This window comes from Lampetra fluviatilis, chromosome 15, assembly GCF_964198595.1.
Source record: "Lampetra fluviatilis chromosome 15, kcLamFluv1.1, whole genome shotgun sequence".
NCBI lineage: Eukaryota > Metazoa > Chordata > Hyperoartia > Petromyzontiformes > Petromyzontidae > Lampetra > Lampetra fluviatilis.
In genome coordinates, this window is record NC_136289.1 from 4,394,059 (window position 1) to 4,414,890 (window position 20,832).

At 46.7% G+C, this 20,832-nt stretch overlaps 1 protein-coding gene across 17 annotated transcripts in view; it reads left to right on the top strand.

The window, feature by feature from the left end:
* The window catches only part of LOC144936108 (protein furry homolog-like), a 267,791-nt gene that overhangs the window by 225,545 nt on the left and 21,414 nt on the right, over window positions 1–20,832 (top strand). For all 17 annotated transcript variants that reach the window (XM_078862979.1, XM_078862980.1, XM_078862964.1 and 14 more), the window contains 12 exons: window positions 2,330–2,517; window positions 3,902–3,996; window positions 5,078–5,565; window positions 6,522–6,737; window positions 8,692–8,789; window positions 9,056–9,226; window positions 12,142–12,282; window positions 13,838–13,981; window positions 14,797–14,976; window positions 16,224–16,298; window positions 16,770–16,946; window positions 20,588–20,785. In XM_078862979.1, coding sequence (XP_078719105.1) covers window positions 2,330–2,517; window positions 3,902–3,996; window positions 5,078–5,565; window positions 6,522–6,737; window positions 8,692–8,789; window positions 9,056–9,226; window positions 12,142–12,282; window positions 13,838–13,981; window positions 14,797–14,976; window positions 16,224–16,298; window positions 16,770–16,946; window positions 20,588–20,785 — 2,171 coding nt within the window. The remainder of the gene's footprint in view (window positions 1–2,329; window positions 2,518–3,901; window positions 3,997–5,077; window positions 5,566–6,521; window positions 6,738–8,691; window positions 8,790–9,055; window positions 9,227–12,141; window positions 12,283–13,837; window positions 13,982–14,796; window positions 14,977–16,223; window positions 16,299–16,769; window positions 16,947–20,587; window positions 20,786–20,832) is intronic.

Here is a 20,832-nt window from a genome sequence, read left to right on the forward strand (position 1 = left end):
AGTGTGTGTGTGCGCATTTGAATGTGTATAAACAGAGCCTAATAAAACTAAAAGTCCATCTGGCACAGACTCGGAACTGAAAGAAAAATACTACAATAGAGTGTTGAAAATTGTGGGGTTTTTTGTTAGACACCCATGTTTGCCATTCAAGAAAGATGATGACCAGAATTTGCTCGAGAAGCTGGAAGCATGCCCTTGCCCCTAGGCATGTTTCACTAAGCCCTGCGTCGTGTAAGCCTGTTGGCACGCTAGCAAGCGTGTGGGCATACACATGCTGTTTTTGTGTCTGCCCATGTGTGCGCGTGTGGAATTCGTGTATGTGCAATATGTGAAGATTGGTGGCGTTCGATTCCCAGCCACCTTTTCTAACATCAGTGGCGAGTGATATAAGAACCTGTTCTGGGCATACCTTATATCAATTCACCCATAAATGAATGCCGGTTGTGCTGTGTAGACATCGGCACACCATATAATCTCCTCATGGATCGTGCCGGCCTTAATAGGTGATCGCTAACAGCATTTCCCCCCCCACCCGGACATTCTTGAGCATAACTATATTTTGGCATTAAGTGTGTATGTCTGCATGTGCGTGCATGAGTTCCTTATCCGCGTTTGTTGTGGTAGTTTAATGCAGTGGGGAGGGATATTCTAGCGGTTAGCGCGCTGCGCCACAAACCCAGTTACCTGGGTTCGATTCCCGCTCACGGCCAACACCAGTACCGATTTTCTGAACCGGTCCTGGTCCTCCCCCTAGGTTGACTGGGCCTCAATTGAGGACCTTGCGTGATAAGTAAACATCGCCATCGAGGGAGACAGAGGTGGCCAGGCATGGTGCTGGCCACCCACCCCCTTGTGTGCCGTATCGGCCTTCATAGATGTTCGCGAACAGTACTTGCTCCTAAAGTCTGTTGAGGCTATAATAGGGGAAAGCTTTGTCTTTGTTTCAATAAGAAAGGGCTGTGTTGAGCTGTTTCCTACAAGGCATTGATCTCTTTATCATTACCGCCTACGTCGGGCACCACATGGAATGCATTTTGCCATGTTGTGAATGTATCACGGGGGCGTACAGCTTGTAACTTTGTATTTATTTCATAGTGTTCTTGTTGTTTCGTGATGAAACGGCAGGAAATGTGGAAAACCGTGAGTTCTATTTTGAAATAATTAGGTCACAAGTTGTACTCTATTGGCATTGTTCTTTGGGTTGAATTACTTTGCTTTATAAATAATCTACACAGTCACATGGAAGAATTCGCATTTGAATCACTTGTAAATCTATACATATTCATCAGAATAATCCTTCAAGGAGAAAATATATCAAAGGCTTGAAAGCGTCATAGACCAAAGGAATGTGATGCAGGTATTTAAAATATCCACAGTAATATAAATGAACAAGGAAATATAACACTGTAACAACATTTTTTGTTTGTTCCTGGGTAGTAAGTGTTATTTCCTAATTGCTTATGCCTCAAAAGTACAGATAATGGCGATTATTCCCCACAACTTTGCTTTTGTGACCAGGACAGTGATATTTTGAAATGTACCTATTTTCAATGAGAAAACAGGCGAATTTGTGTCTTTTCGTTCACATAAAGTTAGAAAAAAACAACATATGAATCAAAATTAACATGTATTTAAACTAAAGGCAGATGGGCCAACTCTGTGGTACAACCACTGTGAACTTTCTATGAAAGTAAGAAGCTTAATCATGCCCCAGCCAGGATGTTAACACAACACTTTCTTCTTGCAAGTTGCAACCATAGTACTCCAACAGCAGGATAACCTCCGTGCCAGCAGGCTATAACGCGAGTGCACGGTTAGTATGTAAGTGATTATGCGAGATGATGATACACAGATTAAACAGTGAATGTCCTTAAAACTTTGGTGACTGCAGGAATTCATATTCTTTTGTCACATGTTCATTTCAACATCCAGAAACTTTGACTTGGACTATGATATTAAAAGCATATATATTTATCATTCTCCTTGAAGTAGCAGCAGTAGAAGCTTGAAGCGAGGTGTATAGAGACGACACGCGCTTGACGAAGGACCATTTGCAGGCCGGTGCTGTGCACACCTTGTGCCACACAGGGAGGTGTTTGGTGGGTGGGTTCTGAGTAGGTGGATACCCACCCACCTACTCAGAACCCCCTCGGCTAGACTGCAGCAGGGCAGTGGAATGATTGAGATGAGATGCGAGGTGCTTTGAGTTGCTGGGCCTTCTAAGCAATTGCCCTATAAATCTCGTACCTTTTTGATGCTTTTTACCCCTGCCCCACCCCCAAAACTCACCCGGCCTTCGTTCCGTGATGTCGCTTCCGCGATCCCGCAGGCTCCAACCTGGAGCAGCGACTCGGTGAGATGGCGCTGCGCCTGGCGCTCGCGTGCCCGTCGCGCCACTACGCCGGGCGCTCCTTTCAGATGCTGCGCGCCCTGCGTCAGCCGCTGGGCATGCACAGCCTCTCGCTGCTGCTGTCGCGCCTCGTCGAGAGGGTGGGCGACGCGGCGGAGGAGACTCAGGTGCGACGCCCCTCCCTCGACCGCCCCGCACCACCACGCACTCTTCCGTTGCTCTCCTCGATTTTATTTTTGTTTGTCCTGTCATCAATATTGTCATTGTTCATCGTCACGTGCGTCAGCTTGTCGGGGTTAGGTGTGACTACGTTATCATTCTGGGTAAGCACACATTTACACACAATTGTTAGATTTTGGCAGTCTTTGACAAGTATATTAGCACTAGGTTGGGGACCAATATTTTTCTTAATAAAGTTTTTTCTTTTTGTGTTCGATCGCATGAATATAAATGTGTCATTAACTCACCACCACCCGACACAGCCAATTACTAAGGTGCCCATCACTTACTACTTCAGCTTACTGGTGTGTTGGAGAGTAAACCCACAACATTTACAGTTTGAGTCACTTTTTGCTGGTGATTACCACCAGCTTCATCAGATGATTTGCCAGAATTGTGAAGAAGTCTTCCTTTATCTTAAATAGATTGATAGCTTGCTAACAGCACTTGCCCCTACAGTCTGTTAAGGCTATACGGGGAATCTTTTTTTTGTCTTTGTGTGTGGATTGATGTGTTTGTGTGTGTGGGTCGATGTCTGTGTATGTGTAAGTTCATGTGTGTGTGTCTTTTTAGCCCGGGCAACGCCGGGTACTTCCCGCTAGTCTGTATATATAAGTCCACCCAAGGAATCCTGTTAGTGGGGCTTTGTCACTCATTGGGGCCTTGCTGTGCACCAGGCATTGTACAAACACTATTTTGACTTCACATCCATTTAGGCGTAGCTGGTATATGTTATTGCACGAATGTAAAGTTTATTAAGATACTGATTGAGCAATTTATATAAACGTTACTTTCGATGGCTCCCATATCTTATGAAATATTTGATGGTTGTAGTGACATTGGTGAAACACGTGTAGAGGCTTTGAACATAAATATTTTCAGTTCGTTATTTTACGAGAGCATCGATAAATGGATCGTCCCTCTGTATCTGTGCCAAAGATATTAGCTCACAATCAGAAGGCTGTGAGATCAAACCCAACACGGCCCATCATCTCTCTCATGTCAATAAAATGAGTACCACTTTTGTGGGAAGTCATCCCATATATTGAATGGCCACAAAAATATGGAGTTTCACCACTGGCTCCAGGCTGCCAATGGAGATTTATTTTCACTCCATGTCTTGTTTATAAATGAAACTTTTAAAAGAGAAAATGAAGTAAATGTTTGTTTACTAACAAAATGTTTTTTCTGGCTTAACAATGTGTATGTTACGTTAATTTATATGTATTTGCTTTATTGCTGACATGCAATAACACAAATAAATATAAAGTAACTGTCACAGATCATCAATAATGTATCACTGTGAGTAATGGTGTCTGTTTTATGTGACAGGGAAATGTCTTGGAGGTGCTTTTGACTCTGGAAACCGCCGTGGATACAATAGCGGAGTGCTCCAAACTAAACAACTTTCTCATTGCATTCTCTGGGTGAGTGGCATTAAGCAGCGCTCAGCAAAAATGGCACATCATAAAAGACATTCGGCCAAAGATGGTGATGTAACGTCTGGGTTTTCCCCCCAACCGTGGTGTATGGTTCTGCTTCGGTATGTAGTTTCTGGAATAGAAAATTAGAACATGCCTCAAGCTTTGCCATAACATTGGAAATGTTACTAATGGGATGGCAGGTCTGGTCCAAATGTCTCCATGCACAAATAGGCATGAAAACACCTCCATGTGACACTCATCTCTGTTCCTGACCCTGAGCCAATCAATGCAAATTGCATTTATATTGGAGTTTTCATTCTTTCCCAGTAGGACGCCTGCATCCTGTAAAGTGGGGTATGCAGTTTGATGTGTGATAGACTGTTAAGAAAAAGGAGAAGTAATCCAGTGTTGGTAATTAATTATTGAACATGCTTGTAATGCAGTGCGTTTGGAGGAAGGGTTGCTAGAGGTCTCAGATTTCATAAGGTGCGGTGAAACTCCCATAACCCACTAGGACACGAGGTGGCCAGCGATGGCAAGACATCCAATGGTCAGAAACCCATCGGCATGGTCGGGCGAAGTTTTTTTTTTATTTTAGGAAAGGCAATACATGCGTAATGTTGATTTATTATTGTTTTCTATTCATAATCTGGACATCGGCAAATGTTTATAAAAAATTATGGCAAAGGAGAACTTTCATCAATGAGAGAATCTGGCCCTTGGAGTGCTGTCTCTTCTTACGCTTATGTTTTATCAGAGCAATGTGATATTTTAAAAAAAAAATGTCCTTGAAGAATAATTTCGCAAACTTCTTAAATGCGGAAACCTGCTCACAAAATAAACTGAGACTTGGCGAGACTTCCCTGTGAAAATGTAGTATATTACATTTCCTACTGTGTAAGTTTTTCATGGTTGTACTATAAAGTTCTCTACTATGCGTGTTTGGGTTGTACCACGTGTTGTTTGCATGATATCCGACGTCTCCACACGCTGCGAGCTTCTTTAAGAACTCGTGCAGGAACGGTACGACCTGAGCGCACGTCGGAGATGTATTACATTCATTTATCGCCTTTCTGTTGCTCAGCTCCCTGGACCCGGCGCTCTCCACCAAGATGGAACCGAGCCGCTGCAGCACGGGGCAGCTGCATCTCAGCTCGAGCCCCACCCGCACTGGTAGCCTGTCGAGCTGCCACAGCGCCAGCCCCAACATCATCATCAGCAACATCATCAGCGGCATGGGCAGGCGCAAGCGCAGCAACTCGGCCTCGCAGAAGCACGCGCTGCTGGCGGATGGGGGCTCTGAGTGGCGCAGCATCACGCTGGACCGCCCGTACGAGCGCGTCCGTCGCAGCAGCCCCCTCGCCAAGGCCCGCAGCCTCACCTCGCTTGCCGATGATGGCGGAGGGGCGGCGGGGGGCGTGGCGGGGTCGGGAGCGGGATCGGGGATAGGCACGCCGCCATCAGACCCCTTGGCTCTGCTCACGGTCATGTTCTGGGGGGCAAGTGCCCTGCTGGAGTCGGACTACGAGAGCGAGTATCTCATGGGACTCCGCCTTCTCGAAAGGCTGCTGGGTGAGTTGGGGCAGTCAGCTCAGCAAGCATGAGACGAAAAATCCAGCCAATTTTTCGCCAGAGTAGTTGTAACCCTTCGTGTCCCTGGGTGAACAAGCTTTGTAATAATGACATTAATGTTACGGAACAGCCCACAGAAGCAGATAATACAGAAGCTACCTTTGAGAGCCCTTGAAGTAACTTTTCATAGACATATCAGTGTGCAGAATTGTCCCAGGTGGTAAATATGTGGATAATGTTCGACCCATGGTAGTCAAACTAATATATTTTGTTCAATTAATGGACGACCAAATTTAAGTTTATAGGAAGGTTGACCCAATCCTTCATCCCAATTCCAAGGTCGATAAAATAATTACCTAATTGGGCATTCATCAGGGGCCATGACTGTCATCACCATAGCAGCGTGGCAATTATTTTGACAATGATTAAGTGACGATCGAGGATGAGCTTTCGAGCAGTGATTGGCAAATTGTAACTTGAACCGAGAGAGCTGCATTTGATTCCCGGCCTATAAATTTTCACATGAGAAGCAACTTCGTTGAGCTATCATTTGTGGCCGGGTCGCATCTTAAAAATACCTATATAGCTCAGTGAGCCTTACCTGGTAAAATAAAAAATAGTTTAGTTTTTTAGTTTTAAGAACTCCATTGGGAATACAATAATGGAATTCTACACATGGTTGCTACTTGCCCTGGTCTTCCCAGGAACATCTCCTATTTGAAGTCACTGTCCTGGGATATCTGTTAATGTTCCTGGACATTGGTCGTCCTGTTTTTTTTTAACCCTTTTCCATTCTAATGCCGTACGTGTACGTCATCGGGATTTCATTGTGTTTTGCGGCCTTGTCGGTCAGTTTTCAAATGGCGTACGCAAAAAATATAAGATCAAGTTCATAAAAAAAAAATTCTCACTTTTCCGTCCCTACACCCCTCATCGGGCTCCTACCACTGACGCAGGCCACGCGCTACCTCTGGATGATGGAGCCAGTAGCAAGGTGTGGGAGCGCCTGGAGAAGGCCCTGGCTCAGCTGCGGTGGGCCGGATTCCCAGGCCTGCAGCTGCTGCTGCTCAAGGGGCTGACGTCCCAGGCCACTGTGGAGCTCACGACGCGCCTGCTCAGCCGCCTCACTCCCGTCTCCCGTGTCGCCGTTATCGACGCCTCCCAGGCAACAGGTGAGGGCTGCAATCTGTGCTTCACCTTTGTCCATGGTCACCTTGTAAAACAATATACTTTGACCTTACATTTACACATACTGTAACAAGAATATACCGTATTCTTGACACTATAAAGCACACCTTATTTTAAGGTAAAGGTTGGTGGGGGGGGGGGTGCATCTTATAATCCGGGGACTTCATGGTCTTCTGGAAGCTGTGGTTTAATCTAGTTCAGGGATCGGCAACCTATGACTCAGAAGCCGCATGCGGCTCTTTGAGGGCTGCTTCGTGACCACCGTCTTGTATTCACCACCACAGTGAATTTGCGGCTCTTGAAATATTTAGGGGGTTTTTTCACCGAATTCTAAAAAAAGTGGCTCTTGTTACTTTGGTGGCTGACCCCTGATCGAGTTGTTGAGAATCATCTTCCGGAAGATGGTTACCAGAGCAATACATTGACGGAGGTGCAAGGGAAATACACCTCGTTATTAATTGCAAAGGCATGATGGGCTGAGTTGACCCCTCACTGTGGATTTGAGCTTATTCTTTGTGAGTTAAACTCTATAATCACAGAGCTACCACACTATGCAACATTACAGTACAACGATGGGGGGAGGTGTGGCACAGCGGTTCCGGCACTGTGCTGTGTGTTTTTTTATTCAACAACATGTACGGAACGCAAGCGCTTTCACGTTGATTTATTTTGTACATAGGGACATTTATGATACGTTTCCGTTTGACTTGAAAAAAAATTCTATCATTATCAGGTGGGAACAAGCTCAGATGCTTTTTGGTTTACAGATCTCCACCATCACTGCGGTGTTTGGATCTTGTCACCTGTAGTAATATGAGGAAGGCAATGAGATTGGTAGCCATTACGTGGAGGGAAAATATAAGAAAAAATAAACTAGTGAATTAAAAGGCCTGTCTTGATAATTGGTTCTTTACCCTTCTATCTGGCAACAAAACTGACACCTTTTTACAAGAAGTCATGTTTGCATAGACCGCAATACCTGCAGTCATAATACAAACAAAAGAACATAACTCTGATAATGTGCACTGTCCTTAAAGTTGATTGATCCACACCCGAGACAGCTTTCCTTAGAGCCTAGTCTCATATGGGTTGGACCAGGTGCGCCTTTTGGCGTCATCCATATGAGACTAGGCTCTAAGGAAAGCTGTCTCGGGTGTGGATCAATCAACTTTAAGGACAGTGCACATTATCAGAGTTATGTTCTTTTGTTTGTATTATGACTGCAGGTATTGCGGTCTATGCAAACATGACTCCTTGTAAAAAGGTGTCAGTTTTGTTGCCAGATAGAAGGGTAAAGAACCAATTATCATATTTTTTACTGGCAAATGAGGTTCCCATAAGGCCTGTCTTGTTATGATAGATAACCCAAGCTGTGCGATTGGCGATGAAGGTGTTTTACAAAGTTAAACATTTTGATGATGCACTTTTATGGTTCAATAGCGACACGATGCTGTGGGTAGAGGCATTGGCGGTTTTGCCAGTGTGCCTCTCGTTGACTTGGAATTGTCGCCCCATGCTGAGATCTTCTCATCACTGTCCCTCCTTGAACAACGTGACTGCCGTGCAGTGCATGCAGCAGCAGCAGCAGCCCCAAGCCTCAACGCATAATTAGCCCCAGTGTTTATTAAATAATGAGTAACACCCTCAGCCAAACCCAAGTGGCTATCCGCAACTTGTAGCGATTATGTCTGGTGTGCATTGCCTTCAGCTAGTAGTCCATATGTTATCACAGTTTGGAATATTTTATTAACCGCAATTGCCCAGTAACTCCTGCGAGGAAGTATCATAAGTATTCCCTGCATTGCTCACTTGTCAAATTAACATGGAAGACACCCCGTGTGCCGTTGTCACCTAGTGGGTTTGCGGCCGTTTTCTCCACTCATTTGCGATTTGCGCGCGATTGTGTGTGCGCGCGCGATTTGTGTGTGCGCATCGCAGGTTTCCCACTTAACGTCCTGTGCCTCCTGCCACACCTGGTGCTGCACTTTGACAACCCCACACCGTTCTGCAAAGAGTGCGCTGACAAAATAGCGAAGGTAAAGCCTGCCTGTCACGACTGTGCCGAGCGAGCCAGGTGGCTCTCAAGGGGTTAAGTAATGATCCGGAACCGTTGAGATATCCTGGATTTTAATCCCGACAGCCGCCAGTGATTAAAGTTTGTTCTCGAGTGGAGCGATTTAGTGGTCTTAGTTCAGTTACCAATGACTGTACAAAACCCATTACGTTACATTTTGCTCTTCCACTGACGATGGCAAAATTCCAGCTCTGGTAACAAAATGCCTTTGGCCGTTTGTGGGTGCAGGTGTGCCTGGAAGAGAAGACCACGAAACTGCCCAACCTAGCCCACGTGATGTCAATGTACAGCAACCGCACTTACACGCGCGACTGCACGGTGTGGATCAGCGTGGTGTGCTGCTACATCCACGACACCTATGGCGACTACACACTCAACCTCGTGGGCTACTTGGCAGAGGTGACGAAGCATTCCTCTATACCAGCACAGAAATACTGTCGTACGGATGCTCACCATATATATGCTTAAGACCTTATTAACCCTTTCCCGTTCCGACGACGTACTTGTACGTCATCAGTCTTCCGATTCTGTCCCGGTGACGTACACGTTCCGATTATGTATTTGTCCGTACGTGTATGTCATCGGAACAGAATCGGAAGAAAAACTCAAACAAAATAACCTTATCGGTAACGAGGCACCTAACAAGGCCATGCGGGGGGGCGTGGCACAGTTTGGCGCCAGCTATCATGTAGAGTGCGGTCGTGTCGCTACAGTTCTCTGCGGTGAGTACAGTGTTTTTAAGAGTAATGGCGCTACGCCTCTCTAAATATAATTAACGCTGAACCGCTTGGCCGTTGCGAAATTCAGCGGTGAACAGGACCATCCCTGCAACTTGGAGACGTCTCGGAAAGGGAAAGGGTTAAGACAGAATTGTCGAGGTGTGGTCCTGAGATTGTTTGCTCACGCCACTGCTGGGGAAAAGGTCTCTGCTCGAGTGAACGTGAGGGTCCATAACAGAGTTTTTTTTGGGTTATATCGTGTAAATATAAATGTGTCTTTAAACCCGCCACCACCCAACACAGCCAATCAGTAAGGTTTGTCACGTAAACAGAACATACCAATTCGTTACTAGTACAGTACAACCGGTGTGTTGGAGAGAAAATCCACAACATTTACAATCTGAGTACGACGTTTCGCCAGTAATTTACAACTAGCATCATCAGACGGCAGCGAGATTTAGCGACATTTATATTTACGCGATCTAACCCAAAAAAACCTGCATTATGGATGATATTGGTCACGAAAGCCCTACGTGTTAAACTGAACTTGAGGTTGTTTGGACTACTCTTCCACATTGACCAAATGTGTTGGAAGAGGGGTGCTTAAGCACACTCTACCTCACCACACGCGGAGCTGCGGAGCACCCGACTCTGCTGTGCCCGTGTGATACTGCAGAGTAGAAAGAGGCGGGGGTGATGTGAGGAACGTACCCCATAGTTTTAACTGGTGCGCCGGACGATGTAATGGAACCGTCAAGCTCGGGATTGCAAGTCCAGTGTTTAAACCGTTATGCCGTGGCAGCTCCCTCAGACAATATTATATATGCGCATATGCTTCACGCCTTATTATATATGCGTATTTGCTTTACACTTTGTGAGATGTTTGTTCGTGAGACTTAAGAAACTGTAATACATGAGACTACCGAAAGATATAAAGAATATGAGACTGCAATTAATGTGCCTCAAAGTTAAGTTTATTATGGAAAAATTATTTAAGCATGGGTCCTTTGCAGAAGAATAATGCAGCCCTGCTGACATCCTGGATTAATATCAGGCAGTCACCCATGCCTAAGTCATGTTCTTGAGTGTAGCTTTAATGTTTAAGTCTAATCACCAATGAATGCATAAATATCCTTCTATAAACATTTAATGTTATGCTTAATTCTTCCAAGATCTGCTTCAAGGGTTTATTTTTCAGATAGAATGAGCAATGAACGTTTATAAGCACAGCTAACAACTGCAGCATAGTTGATACATAAAAGACCCTTAAAGGATATTGAGAAAAGGCCCCGTGATTTAGGCAAAACTCTGCTCTAGTGGTTAAACAAAACATAACACAGGAATGCATAATTGAGCGCTACAGATTTACTCAATGGATGGATGTTTAATTGTGAAATTAATTGCACAAGACGAATGAAAGGATGCGTGTGTGTGCGTGGTCAAGTGTGCGGCGCGTGTGTACGTGTGTTTTGGTGGGAGGGGTGGCACAAAGGTTTGTGCGCGTTACTAACCTGGCAAACCGGGCACGGTTTCCAGCCAACGATAACATCAATGGGAAGTGGTGTCTAAACCTGTGCAGGACCTCAAGGTCAACTGGGCCATTAATAACTCATCAGCGCAAAACGTAAAGCTTCGGCCCCGGAGAGAGACAAAGGTGGCTTGTCGTAATATGGACCTTCAGCAACCGTACCATCTGTCGTGCCTACCCTTGGGTGCTCGCTCACAAACCCGTGCCTCCTGTAACGGCAAAAAGCGAAGGTGCGCAGCACCTGCAATTTCTTACTCGTGCCACTGCTGGTGGAAGGGTCCCCACTGGGGTCGTTATTTTGGCCTTCTCTCTTCCACGCTGGGCGTGATGCTTTGGAAATAGGTGAGAGAGTAGCCACACTTAGCGCCGCAACAGACAAGCTGCCAAAAGGAGGAATTGATGTCCCCAATGTGTGCGTGCATGCGTCTGCGCTTGTCTCCTTATATATCCGCCCCTCCGATTTTTGCACGGTTGGATTCGTACGGTGCGAAACAAGTTCAACATACATTCATACGCGATGCCCATACCTCGCATCGCCCATTCGTACTTCTGGGTGCACAGAGGACTTAATAAACTTGCACCATCGTTTCAACCGCTGTGCCGGGAAATCGAACGGGTGACCTACTATGACAAGTCCGTTGTGCTAACTATTATGCTGTATTACACCACAGCGGCATCCCTTACCCCTAGAATGCATGAGGCTAAACGGATCGTAATACGTGTGTGTGTGTGTACCGGCATTGGGGAGCGGGTAGTGTAGCGGGTAGTGTCGCGATTAGCAAGCTGCACTATGAACACGGTGATCCGGGTTCCATTCCCACTCACAGCCAACACCAGTGACGATTATCTGAATCGGTTCTGGGCCTCCCCTCGGTCGACTCGACCTCAAATGAGTACTTGGTGAGGTGTGTAAACATCGCCACTCAGGAGACAAAGGTCATGGTGTTGGCCACCCAACCCCCCCTCGTGTGCCCACAGCCGTTCTTCAGAGATGCTCCCTAGCAGCACTTGTCCCAATAGTCTATTAAGGCTACACGGGGGGGGGATCTTTGTCTTTGTGCCGGCAGCTGCTGGAAAAGGGTCTGGCCAGCATGCAGCGCTCCATCCTGCTCACAATGCACAGCCTCCTCAGCCAAGTGGAACTCACTGCCGCTCCCCTCAAGCACTTCAACCTTGAAGTCATGAAGGTCGTCAGCAAGTATGTCCAGGTATGCGTACTACCGGCAGGGAGATCTCCAAGGTGACACTCGGAACGGCGGTTGGCTTTTGTGTTGTTTCCCTCGTCTCGCAGTAAATGTAGGATCGTGCAGACCGAAGATATTTCGCGACCATCGCTGTTGTCTAAATTACCCACTCCCAACATCTGTCATGCTTACTCTCACCCACAGTGACTTAATCTTGAATGCACAGTAATGAGCCATATGTCTGTGTTGTGCTCCAATTTTGTTTACTTCTATAAAACTAGAAACTTTTTAAATTTTACGAGGTAAGGCCCACTGAGCTATATGGTTCTTTTTCATAAGTGACCCGCCTATCACAAATGATAGCTCAACGAAAGTGGCTCATCACGTGGACATTTATAGCGGCCAAATACTCTAAACTATCAATTTAAAACCTTTACTGTCTTCGGCAAACTGACAGCATTATTTTGTGAGTTGGCCGGCGTTCATATTGAATTGGAAATGTGCAGTCGGTCACCCGTGACGTAGCTGGTAGAAGCTGGCCCCACCCACCTTGCTCACCAATTTTGAGTGTATTTTTATCTTTAGTTGTGAGTACAATACATTTTTTACCAATATGCCTTTAACTCCTTGTCATCTGTATTGCACGTGTGAACAGGCAGTTTAAAGCTGTCGTGTTCTTACGCTGTGTGTATAGTCCTTGAGATGCGTAACCCTGTCCATTACTCGTTGACCCAGATCACTCTTGCAAAAGAGACTTGTCATCACTATGAGTTCTCGCCTAGTGAAATTAAGTGGAGGTAAAGGTGCAGCCCTGCACTCGCTTACTGATGCCAATGTCGGCGAGCGATCCCTCCATTCGTGGCAGTGTTCTTCATTGCAAAGCCATCGAGCCACTTGGAGCCTCCTGGTGGCCTTTAGTGCGTCCCCTTACGTGCGGCCCCCGACACAATACGCAAATGGTGAAAACACCCCTTTTCAGCCGGTGTGGCGGCCCTCCCACTGAAGATCTCTTATCGGTGATAACGGCCCCTTCCTCTGAAAATGAGTGAAGAACACTGATTTGTGGGCACGAGAGACGCTACAGAGAGCATTTGGCCTTCTCTTCCACCCTGACCAGATGACTTGAGAGGGGGTGGGAGTAGCCACACTACACCACCACATGGAACCCCTGCCGATTGATTAACTGTTTACAGCACTGGGTAAACAGGGGCTGGAGGATATAAGAAATATGCCCAATGCTGTGCCAGGAGAATGAACCAGTGACATGGTTGTTATTGTTTGACTTGCATCCCACTGGGATTATTTGCACACAGCGTTGAAATACGGTGTTTTTTCTGGAAGACTTTGCTGCTTTTTACAGGATTTTTCTGTTGCGTGCAGTCACTTGAAGATGTTTCTTGTTCATGTTTTTGTTTTGTTGCGGTTGCACCCGAGTCATGAGCCGTATAGCTCCACAGGGTTATACCTAATACATGAAACTGAAACTGACATCTATATTGCAAGTCCAATGGTTCATGTGACCATTACACCATAGCAGCATCATAGAAATAACGTATATTATTATTCTGATTATCCCCAGAGCCCACACTGGAAAGAGGCACTCAATATCCTAAAGCTTGTGGTTGGCCGATCAGCCAGCCTGGGTACCTCCAGCTCTGTTGCGGGAAATGCCTACAAGGGTCTGCCTGGAAAAACCCTGGAGTTCCAGTTTGACATCACAGAGGTGAGTGTGCATTCACGATGTCTTTGCACCATGTCGAGATCGTCGTATGCCGAGATAATCTATTGCCTCCCCGTGCTGTGAGGCACCGATATGTGGCAGTGCAGCAAGTGGGTTCAAGCGATCTTGATCAGTACATGTACTCGTGTAAATGTACAGCCATTGTTAGTCCGCTGTTGATGAGGGCCTCCCCCACACGATTTGGGTCGTGGGGGTTATTTGACCATACTTCACACCGCTGCTGGTTAGTAAGATTTTGCGTTGAGTAGAAATGCAATAGCAGTTTACTTTTTTCCACTCAGCTCTCTGTTGCCCACGACACAGCCTCACAATCTATCAGCTTTAACAGCTGTCATGCATGGGTGGTCTCCCATCCAAGCACTTTCAGGATCTTCTGAGATTGGGCGCATTCTGGGCGATGGGGGCTCCACGTCTGAATGTTTGTGTGTGCATGCATGCATGTTCATTCGTGCGCGCGTGTGTGTGCGCATTTTTCTCTCAACGGGGAGAGCGGTAGCGTGCGGCACGCTGCCTTACGAACCCAGCGACCCGAGTTCGATACCCGCTCATGGCCAACGCCAGTGACGATTATTTGAATCGATTTTGGGCCTCCCCTAGGTCGACTCAGCCTTAATTGAGTACCGAGGGCGATGTGTAAAAACATCACCACTCCGGAGACAAAGGCGGCCGGGCGTGGTGCTGGCCTCCCACCCTTTTCGTGTGCCGTGTCCAGCCTTCACAGATGCTCGCTAACAGCACTTGCCCCAACAGTCTGTTAAGGCTACACGGGGGTCTTTGTCGTGGCTCGCAAACCTCAGATCCCGATAGTTGGGAAGCGGCGGGACGATCGGTTGGGTCGACTGGGGCCGGACGGGCTCCTGCGCAGCATGGCGGTCAGCCGCAGCGTCTCCTCCGCCTCGTCCGGATCGGGAGCTGGATCCGGAACTGGGACCGGGACGTTGCTCCACGTCGGTTGGAAGAGACCCCATCTGTCGCAGGTTGGCAGGAAGCACCTAGTGGGGGACGTTTATCGCCACCATGTATAGAGTGATCATTCAGGTCAGGTCAAGGTCGTCCCTACGTTCAAAGAAGCCATGGGGAGTAGTGCTTATTTCCTCTGGAAGACTTAACCCATTAATGGAAAGTCCATGTTTCTGTGACAGGGGCCAGTTGTTTTTCTGTTATTTATTGTTATTTTCTTTGAACATATCTACGTGTTTTTACCAAAAGACCCAAGAGCCAAATAAGGCAATCGATGCGTAAGAATAAGAGTCAAAGACTTGAACCAAATTGCCACCAAGCCAGATCACTTATTATTATTCCCCACTAATCATATCTCTTCATAATAAAGGTTTTTGGGTTAGATCGCGTTATGTATAAATTTGTCGCAACCACCTGACACAGCCAATCAGTAAAAAAGTGTCACGTTGACAAAAGACAAAATAGTTCACTACTTTAGTCCACTGGTGTGTTGAAGAGTGAATCAACATAATTTACAATTTTTGAGTACGTCGTTTCACTGGTAATTACATCCAGCATGATCAGGCAATTTGCCAGAATAGTGAAGCCCTCCACCTACCCCCGGTCTTAAATCGAGCAGTATGGTGATGTCATAATTTAACCCAATCAGGTGCAGAGATCAGAGGCGGAGAGGGGGGGGTATTGTAATTATAAAATAGATTAGTAATCAATCTAGATTTGAAGTTTTTGTGACTCCAGGGATCCATACTCTTTGGTTCTTTCGGTAAAGTCACGTAGGTATAAAATAAAATAAATTAAATCACGACGTTTCGGGCGCAACACAAGCATCCGTCATCAGGTGGGACAATCACAGCAAGAAACAATTGCTGAAGTGGGCAAAGGGCTGCTGTGATAAGAGGATATATAGTAATCAGTTAATTGTTATGATTAGTTGTAATATGTATTATTTAATAACTGAACCCAAACACGATACCCAATCATGTGCAGAAATCAGAGGTGGTGGAGGGGGTCAACAGGCACATGGGAAAAAAAACATACAACATTTAAACAACGTAACCTTGTTCTTCCCCCTCACCTCCGATCAGCACATGTTCACTAGGTACAATGCGAAATAAGTTCATGCGAAAATACGAGGCATTTAAAAGGAATACATATAATGCCAGGTTCGTGTAGTTAAATGCTTCAGTGAGATACTTCTGCGCTATGTCAAATTGTTGACTTAACAGCCCCGGCCTCACGCGTTTTGCCTGGCGTTGTTTCACAGCGGAGGGTACGAGAGCGACTGGTGAACGTACTGTCCCTTTGCGGTGAAAAGGTTGGCCTGACGAAGAACCCATCTGTGAGTAGTGAACACTTGCACCCATCGTAGTGGCTCCAATTCGTTAATGTGGCCACCTGGCACTGATAAGAGCACTTGATTCATGAGTGCGAGGGTTGTAGATTTATTATCCTTGGGTCGGTGTGCAAGTCAACAGCACCTATCATGTGGTTAGATTGACCCCACCGTAGCTGTGTGCAACTCTTAACCACTGGCTCAGGGCCCCCAACGAACACGAGCGCCGTGCCCTACTCATTCGAGCAGGGAGAAAATTGGACTCTGTATGAGACCGCATTACAAGGTACACTTCAAGGTGAACTTGTTTGACCTTTGACCGTGAACTCTATGGTAAAAGTTAACATCTACAATTCCCATTCGTTGACATGAACACAAGCCCATTCGTTGACATGAGCATTAAACCATTCATGTACATGAACACATGGCCCATCGTTGACACGTGCATGCTCGGGCCTGCTTGGGGTGACTTTACAGGTGATCTTCTCGTCCGACGGGGAGCTCGAGCTGCTGGAGCAGCAGGGGGGGCTGGGCGGCAGCTGCGAGGAGGCCGGCAGCCAGGACATCGAGTCGACGGAAGACACGACCAGCGAGCAGCAGTTTGGCGTCTTCAAGGACTTTGACTTTTTGGACGTGGAGCTCGAGGACGTGGAGGTGAGGGCTGCGTTGTGTGCGTCTGGCCGACCGGCGGTATCGGCGACACATTTGGCTGGTGTGCAGTACCGGTGGGGTAATCGTGCCGCAGTGGAGTCCGCATGGGACACGTGCCCTCGAGGTGCCTGTAGGATAAAGGGTAAACAAGTAGGTGCCTGGTCTATCCATGTGAAGGTTTGAACGCTTTTTCCCCTTACAGTTTTGTCGATGATGTGTTTTCGGGTCGTACCCGAATGTTGTTTGGCACTTCTTTCGGTAAAGTCACGTAGAAGGGAAAACCGCCACTTTTTTCAAAATTTCATGCTATGGATTTCACACCTGATGATGATTGCTTGTGTTGCAGTCGAAACGTCGTGAGAATTTTATTGTTTTATATTTGTATTATTTTATTATTTCCCTTCTACGTGAGTTTACCGAAAGAACCAAGAATATGAATCCCTGCAGTCACGAAAGCTTTAAATAAAAAAATTATGTCAGATGCTTGGCTCCACGTGCCAGAAGCTTCTTCAGGAACTGCCAACATGTGGAGTGAGGCATCTCGCATTGTGCCGGACAGCACCACAACGGAACACAAAAAAAACGTCCCAGAGTGATGCAAGCACTGTTACAGTTTCCTCCTCAACCCCTCAAAGTCCGCGGCCAAGATCCTTGCTTCTCATCAGAAGTTACGACGTCTGAATGTGCCAGTTTCTATCGTCTCAAGCTCCGTAGAAACTCGTTTCAACCTCAAGTTGCTGGGTGTTACACTCGACAGACGTCTCGCCCTTTGAATCACACATCAGCGTGCTAATCCGGTGATGCGCTCACCACACCTGAGCTCCATGTGACATCGGACAAGGATGCTGCAATACCGTCGCTTGTAGTCAAGTTTCCACATTCCTTGATTATCTCAACTTCCTGCTGTACCGAGTCAACAATCACCTTGGCAAACGCCACCAGCGTCTCAAGAACACCCTCATAACCAGAACCGTTTGCCTGGCCCCCACGTCTTGCGAGCTCTTTAAACCCTTTGAAGTCGCTCTGCACTGGTTACCCATGCTCGAGAGAGTCCAGATCAAGGTCCGCAAGCGCTCGATTTCATAGCAAAGAGAAACCAGTCCATCCCACCCATATGTATCATCACAAAAGCTACACTCATCTGCTATGGAGAAGGGCTGCTCTGTGTGAAATCCACTGAGCTTAGGACAGCAGAACTAAGGTTTTGCATCTGCAGCCTCGTGGTCTGGAACAGTATGTGGCAACTTAAGTCAGCTCAGCCTTGACAATCGGTGCTTTTTAGACCAGACTCAAAATGTTTATAGCCTCTTCTGTATAGTTTAATTTAGTTACATTTTCTCAGTGTCATTCAACTTATGTATCCCGATGTCTTTCTGACTACGGCCAGTGATCATACTTTGGATGCACCGGCTCCTGTCATGGGAAAGTGGAATGTTGGCGACTGAGCATCAAGAATCAGACGACCACTCTCCCACTGTTTGTGCAAGGAAACACTTTGGCTTACTTTTGCTTCGTTCGATGCTCACATTAAAAGTAGGTTATGAATCACAATATGTATTTATACTGGAGGAATTCGATGAGCTATAAAGCTCTTTTGCACAGATGTCTAGTAGTTTTCACAGACGAAGGCCATAGCACGGGTGGGGCGGGGCGGCTGGAGGCGCAAAGCATCCCGCTCGCAGACCCCGCGGCGATCCTGCCCGTCTCGAAAAGCCTGGTCGCGGCACACCGCCATGCGAGTTGGCCAGCCTTGGGTTGTAATGCATAGAAATTCCACCATTGCTTATGCGCCGGTCAAACATGCATTGCACAAGAGGAATTCTTGAAAGCCACAGCAAGGAATGGAGCAAGTCAGAATGACGGGGGACTAAACAACTCTCACAGTCGATAGGACGTTCCCACCCACACTCGCTGTCAGATTGAAACCATTTTCACGATGCATATGAAGGCAAGCATGTTTGCAGCGTTATTTACCCGCAAACGCACTGGGATAGCCCTGGCAATCTCTCACTTGTGCGTGCTACATACTCGGTTTCATTTATCCAACGACGGTGTTTTCTACCAGATTCCACTTGTGGTATTTCTTTAACAAGGCGTGCTGGCCTGTTGCTGCCAACCTGTCGAGTCGTATAGATTATTTTAAGCCACATTTCCCAATATTCTACGGTCTCCATGCTTGAATAAGCATTGAATAATGTTCATCTCCATTGAATAATTTCATCTCCATAGGTGGCCTTTAGCCAATGATGGAAATTACATTCCGAAGGCGTAATCATCGATGATTATGAGTATTAATTTGCAGGGACAAAATTATAGAACAAACAGAGAAATTCATATGGGAAGTCAAACATTATTTGAAGCCTATAATTCAAGGCAGTGAAATGGACTTTAACGAAAAGTACTCTTCTAGATACTTAGATTGTATCTATACTTGTGTGTGTAGTCTTATTTTTATGCGCAGCACTTTGAGATAATTCTACATGAAAGGTGCTTTATAAAAGAGTGGTTCTTATTATTATAGATACAGTTAGCCACAGGATGTCTGCTACGGCAGAAACACGCTCTGACAGAGTTTTGAAAGAAATGTTGGAACAATTATATTTTGGCTGGTGAAATAATTAATTTAATTGCAGCTGCAACTGAACAAAAAAGTTGCACTAATATAATAAGAGATTTGATCCAAGAGGGAATGGTGCACGACGACGACGATGACGACGACGACGACGATGATCATGACGATGACCTGGGAACACTTGTGGAGGGACATGAGCAGGATTCAGTTTCTCAAAGAATTGGATGTGGTCGATGCTCGGTTCCATTTGGGCCGTTTGTTTCACTTCCTCGTTTCCGTAATAACGCGGTCCCTTCTCTCCTCGCTCCCGCTGACTTGCAGGAGCTGCAGGTAAGCTCACGTTTCGGTCGGCCGTCTAGTCGCAAGTGATGCATGCTTTCTGCCGAGTTGCGTTTGTCAAAGTGCATCTGTCACGCTGTCCCCCGCCCCCCCCCCGTGTTATGTTAACTGCCTCCGCGCTTTCAAGGTTGGTTCGTGACGTCACCATACACGTTAATTAGATGCAGTCCGCGGCCACAAGCGTTGGCGAGTGACGTGCTTGCCATTGAATCGGTTTGACACTGTCAGGCGTTCAAGTAATGTTGATTTACTTAACCACACCATTAGTCTACAGTAAAGAGTAGGTCATGGCATGGTGGTTAAAGGTAAAGGTGCAGCCCTGCATTATATTGCTGAAGCCACTGCTTTGTGAAGTGGAAGGGCCTTCACTAGAGGGAGTGCTAGAGAGCCCCTCTATGGCGTATTTTGGCCTACTTCTTCCACTCGAGGCAAAAGTCTTATAGAAGGAGGGAGTACTCGCACTTTACCCCACCACTTGTGACCTACTGATCGACTGTCATTGTGGTATCATGGTGACATAGGGGTAGCAAGACCAAAATGTACGTATGTATGATGAAGTTGTTTCGCACCATACGTAGCAAACCGTGATAATCTGAGGTGGCATTTTTTTCCGCTTTATCAATGTAAATAGTTGTTATTGTTGTGATTACAATTAATGAGGGCCCACCCCTCCCCCGCCAGTGCCCTCTCACCGTCGCGTTTCTGCCCTTTGCGCCCTTTTACTCGGCCGCAGGGCGAGAGCGTTGACAACTTCAACTGGGGCGTGCGGCGGCGCTCGCTCGACAGCATCGGCAAGGACGGGCCGCCCGCTGCCCAGGAGTCCAACTTCGCGGGCTCCACGCCCAGCCTGCACCGTCTCAACCCCGACGACACAGACGAGTCGAGCGAGGAGGATCAGCTGACCGTCAGCCAGATCCTCACCCAGTCGCAGGTGCGTGGCACTCGCAGAGAGAGGGCCTTGTTGTTTTTGTCGCGCTC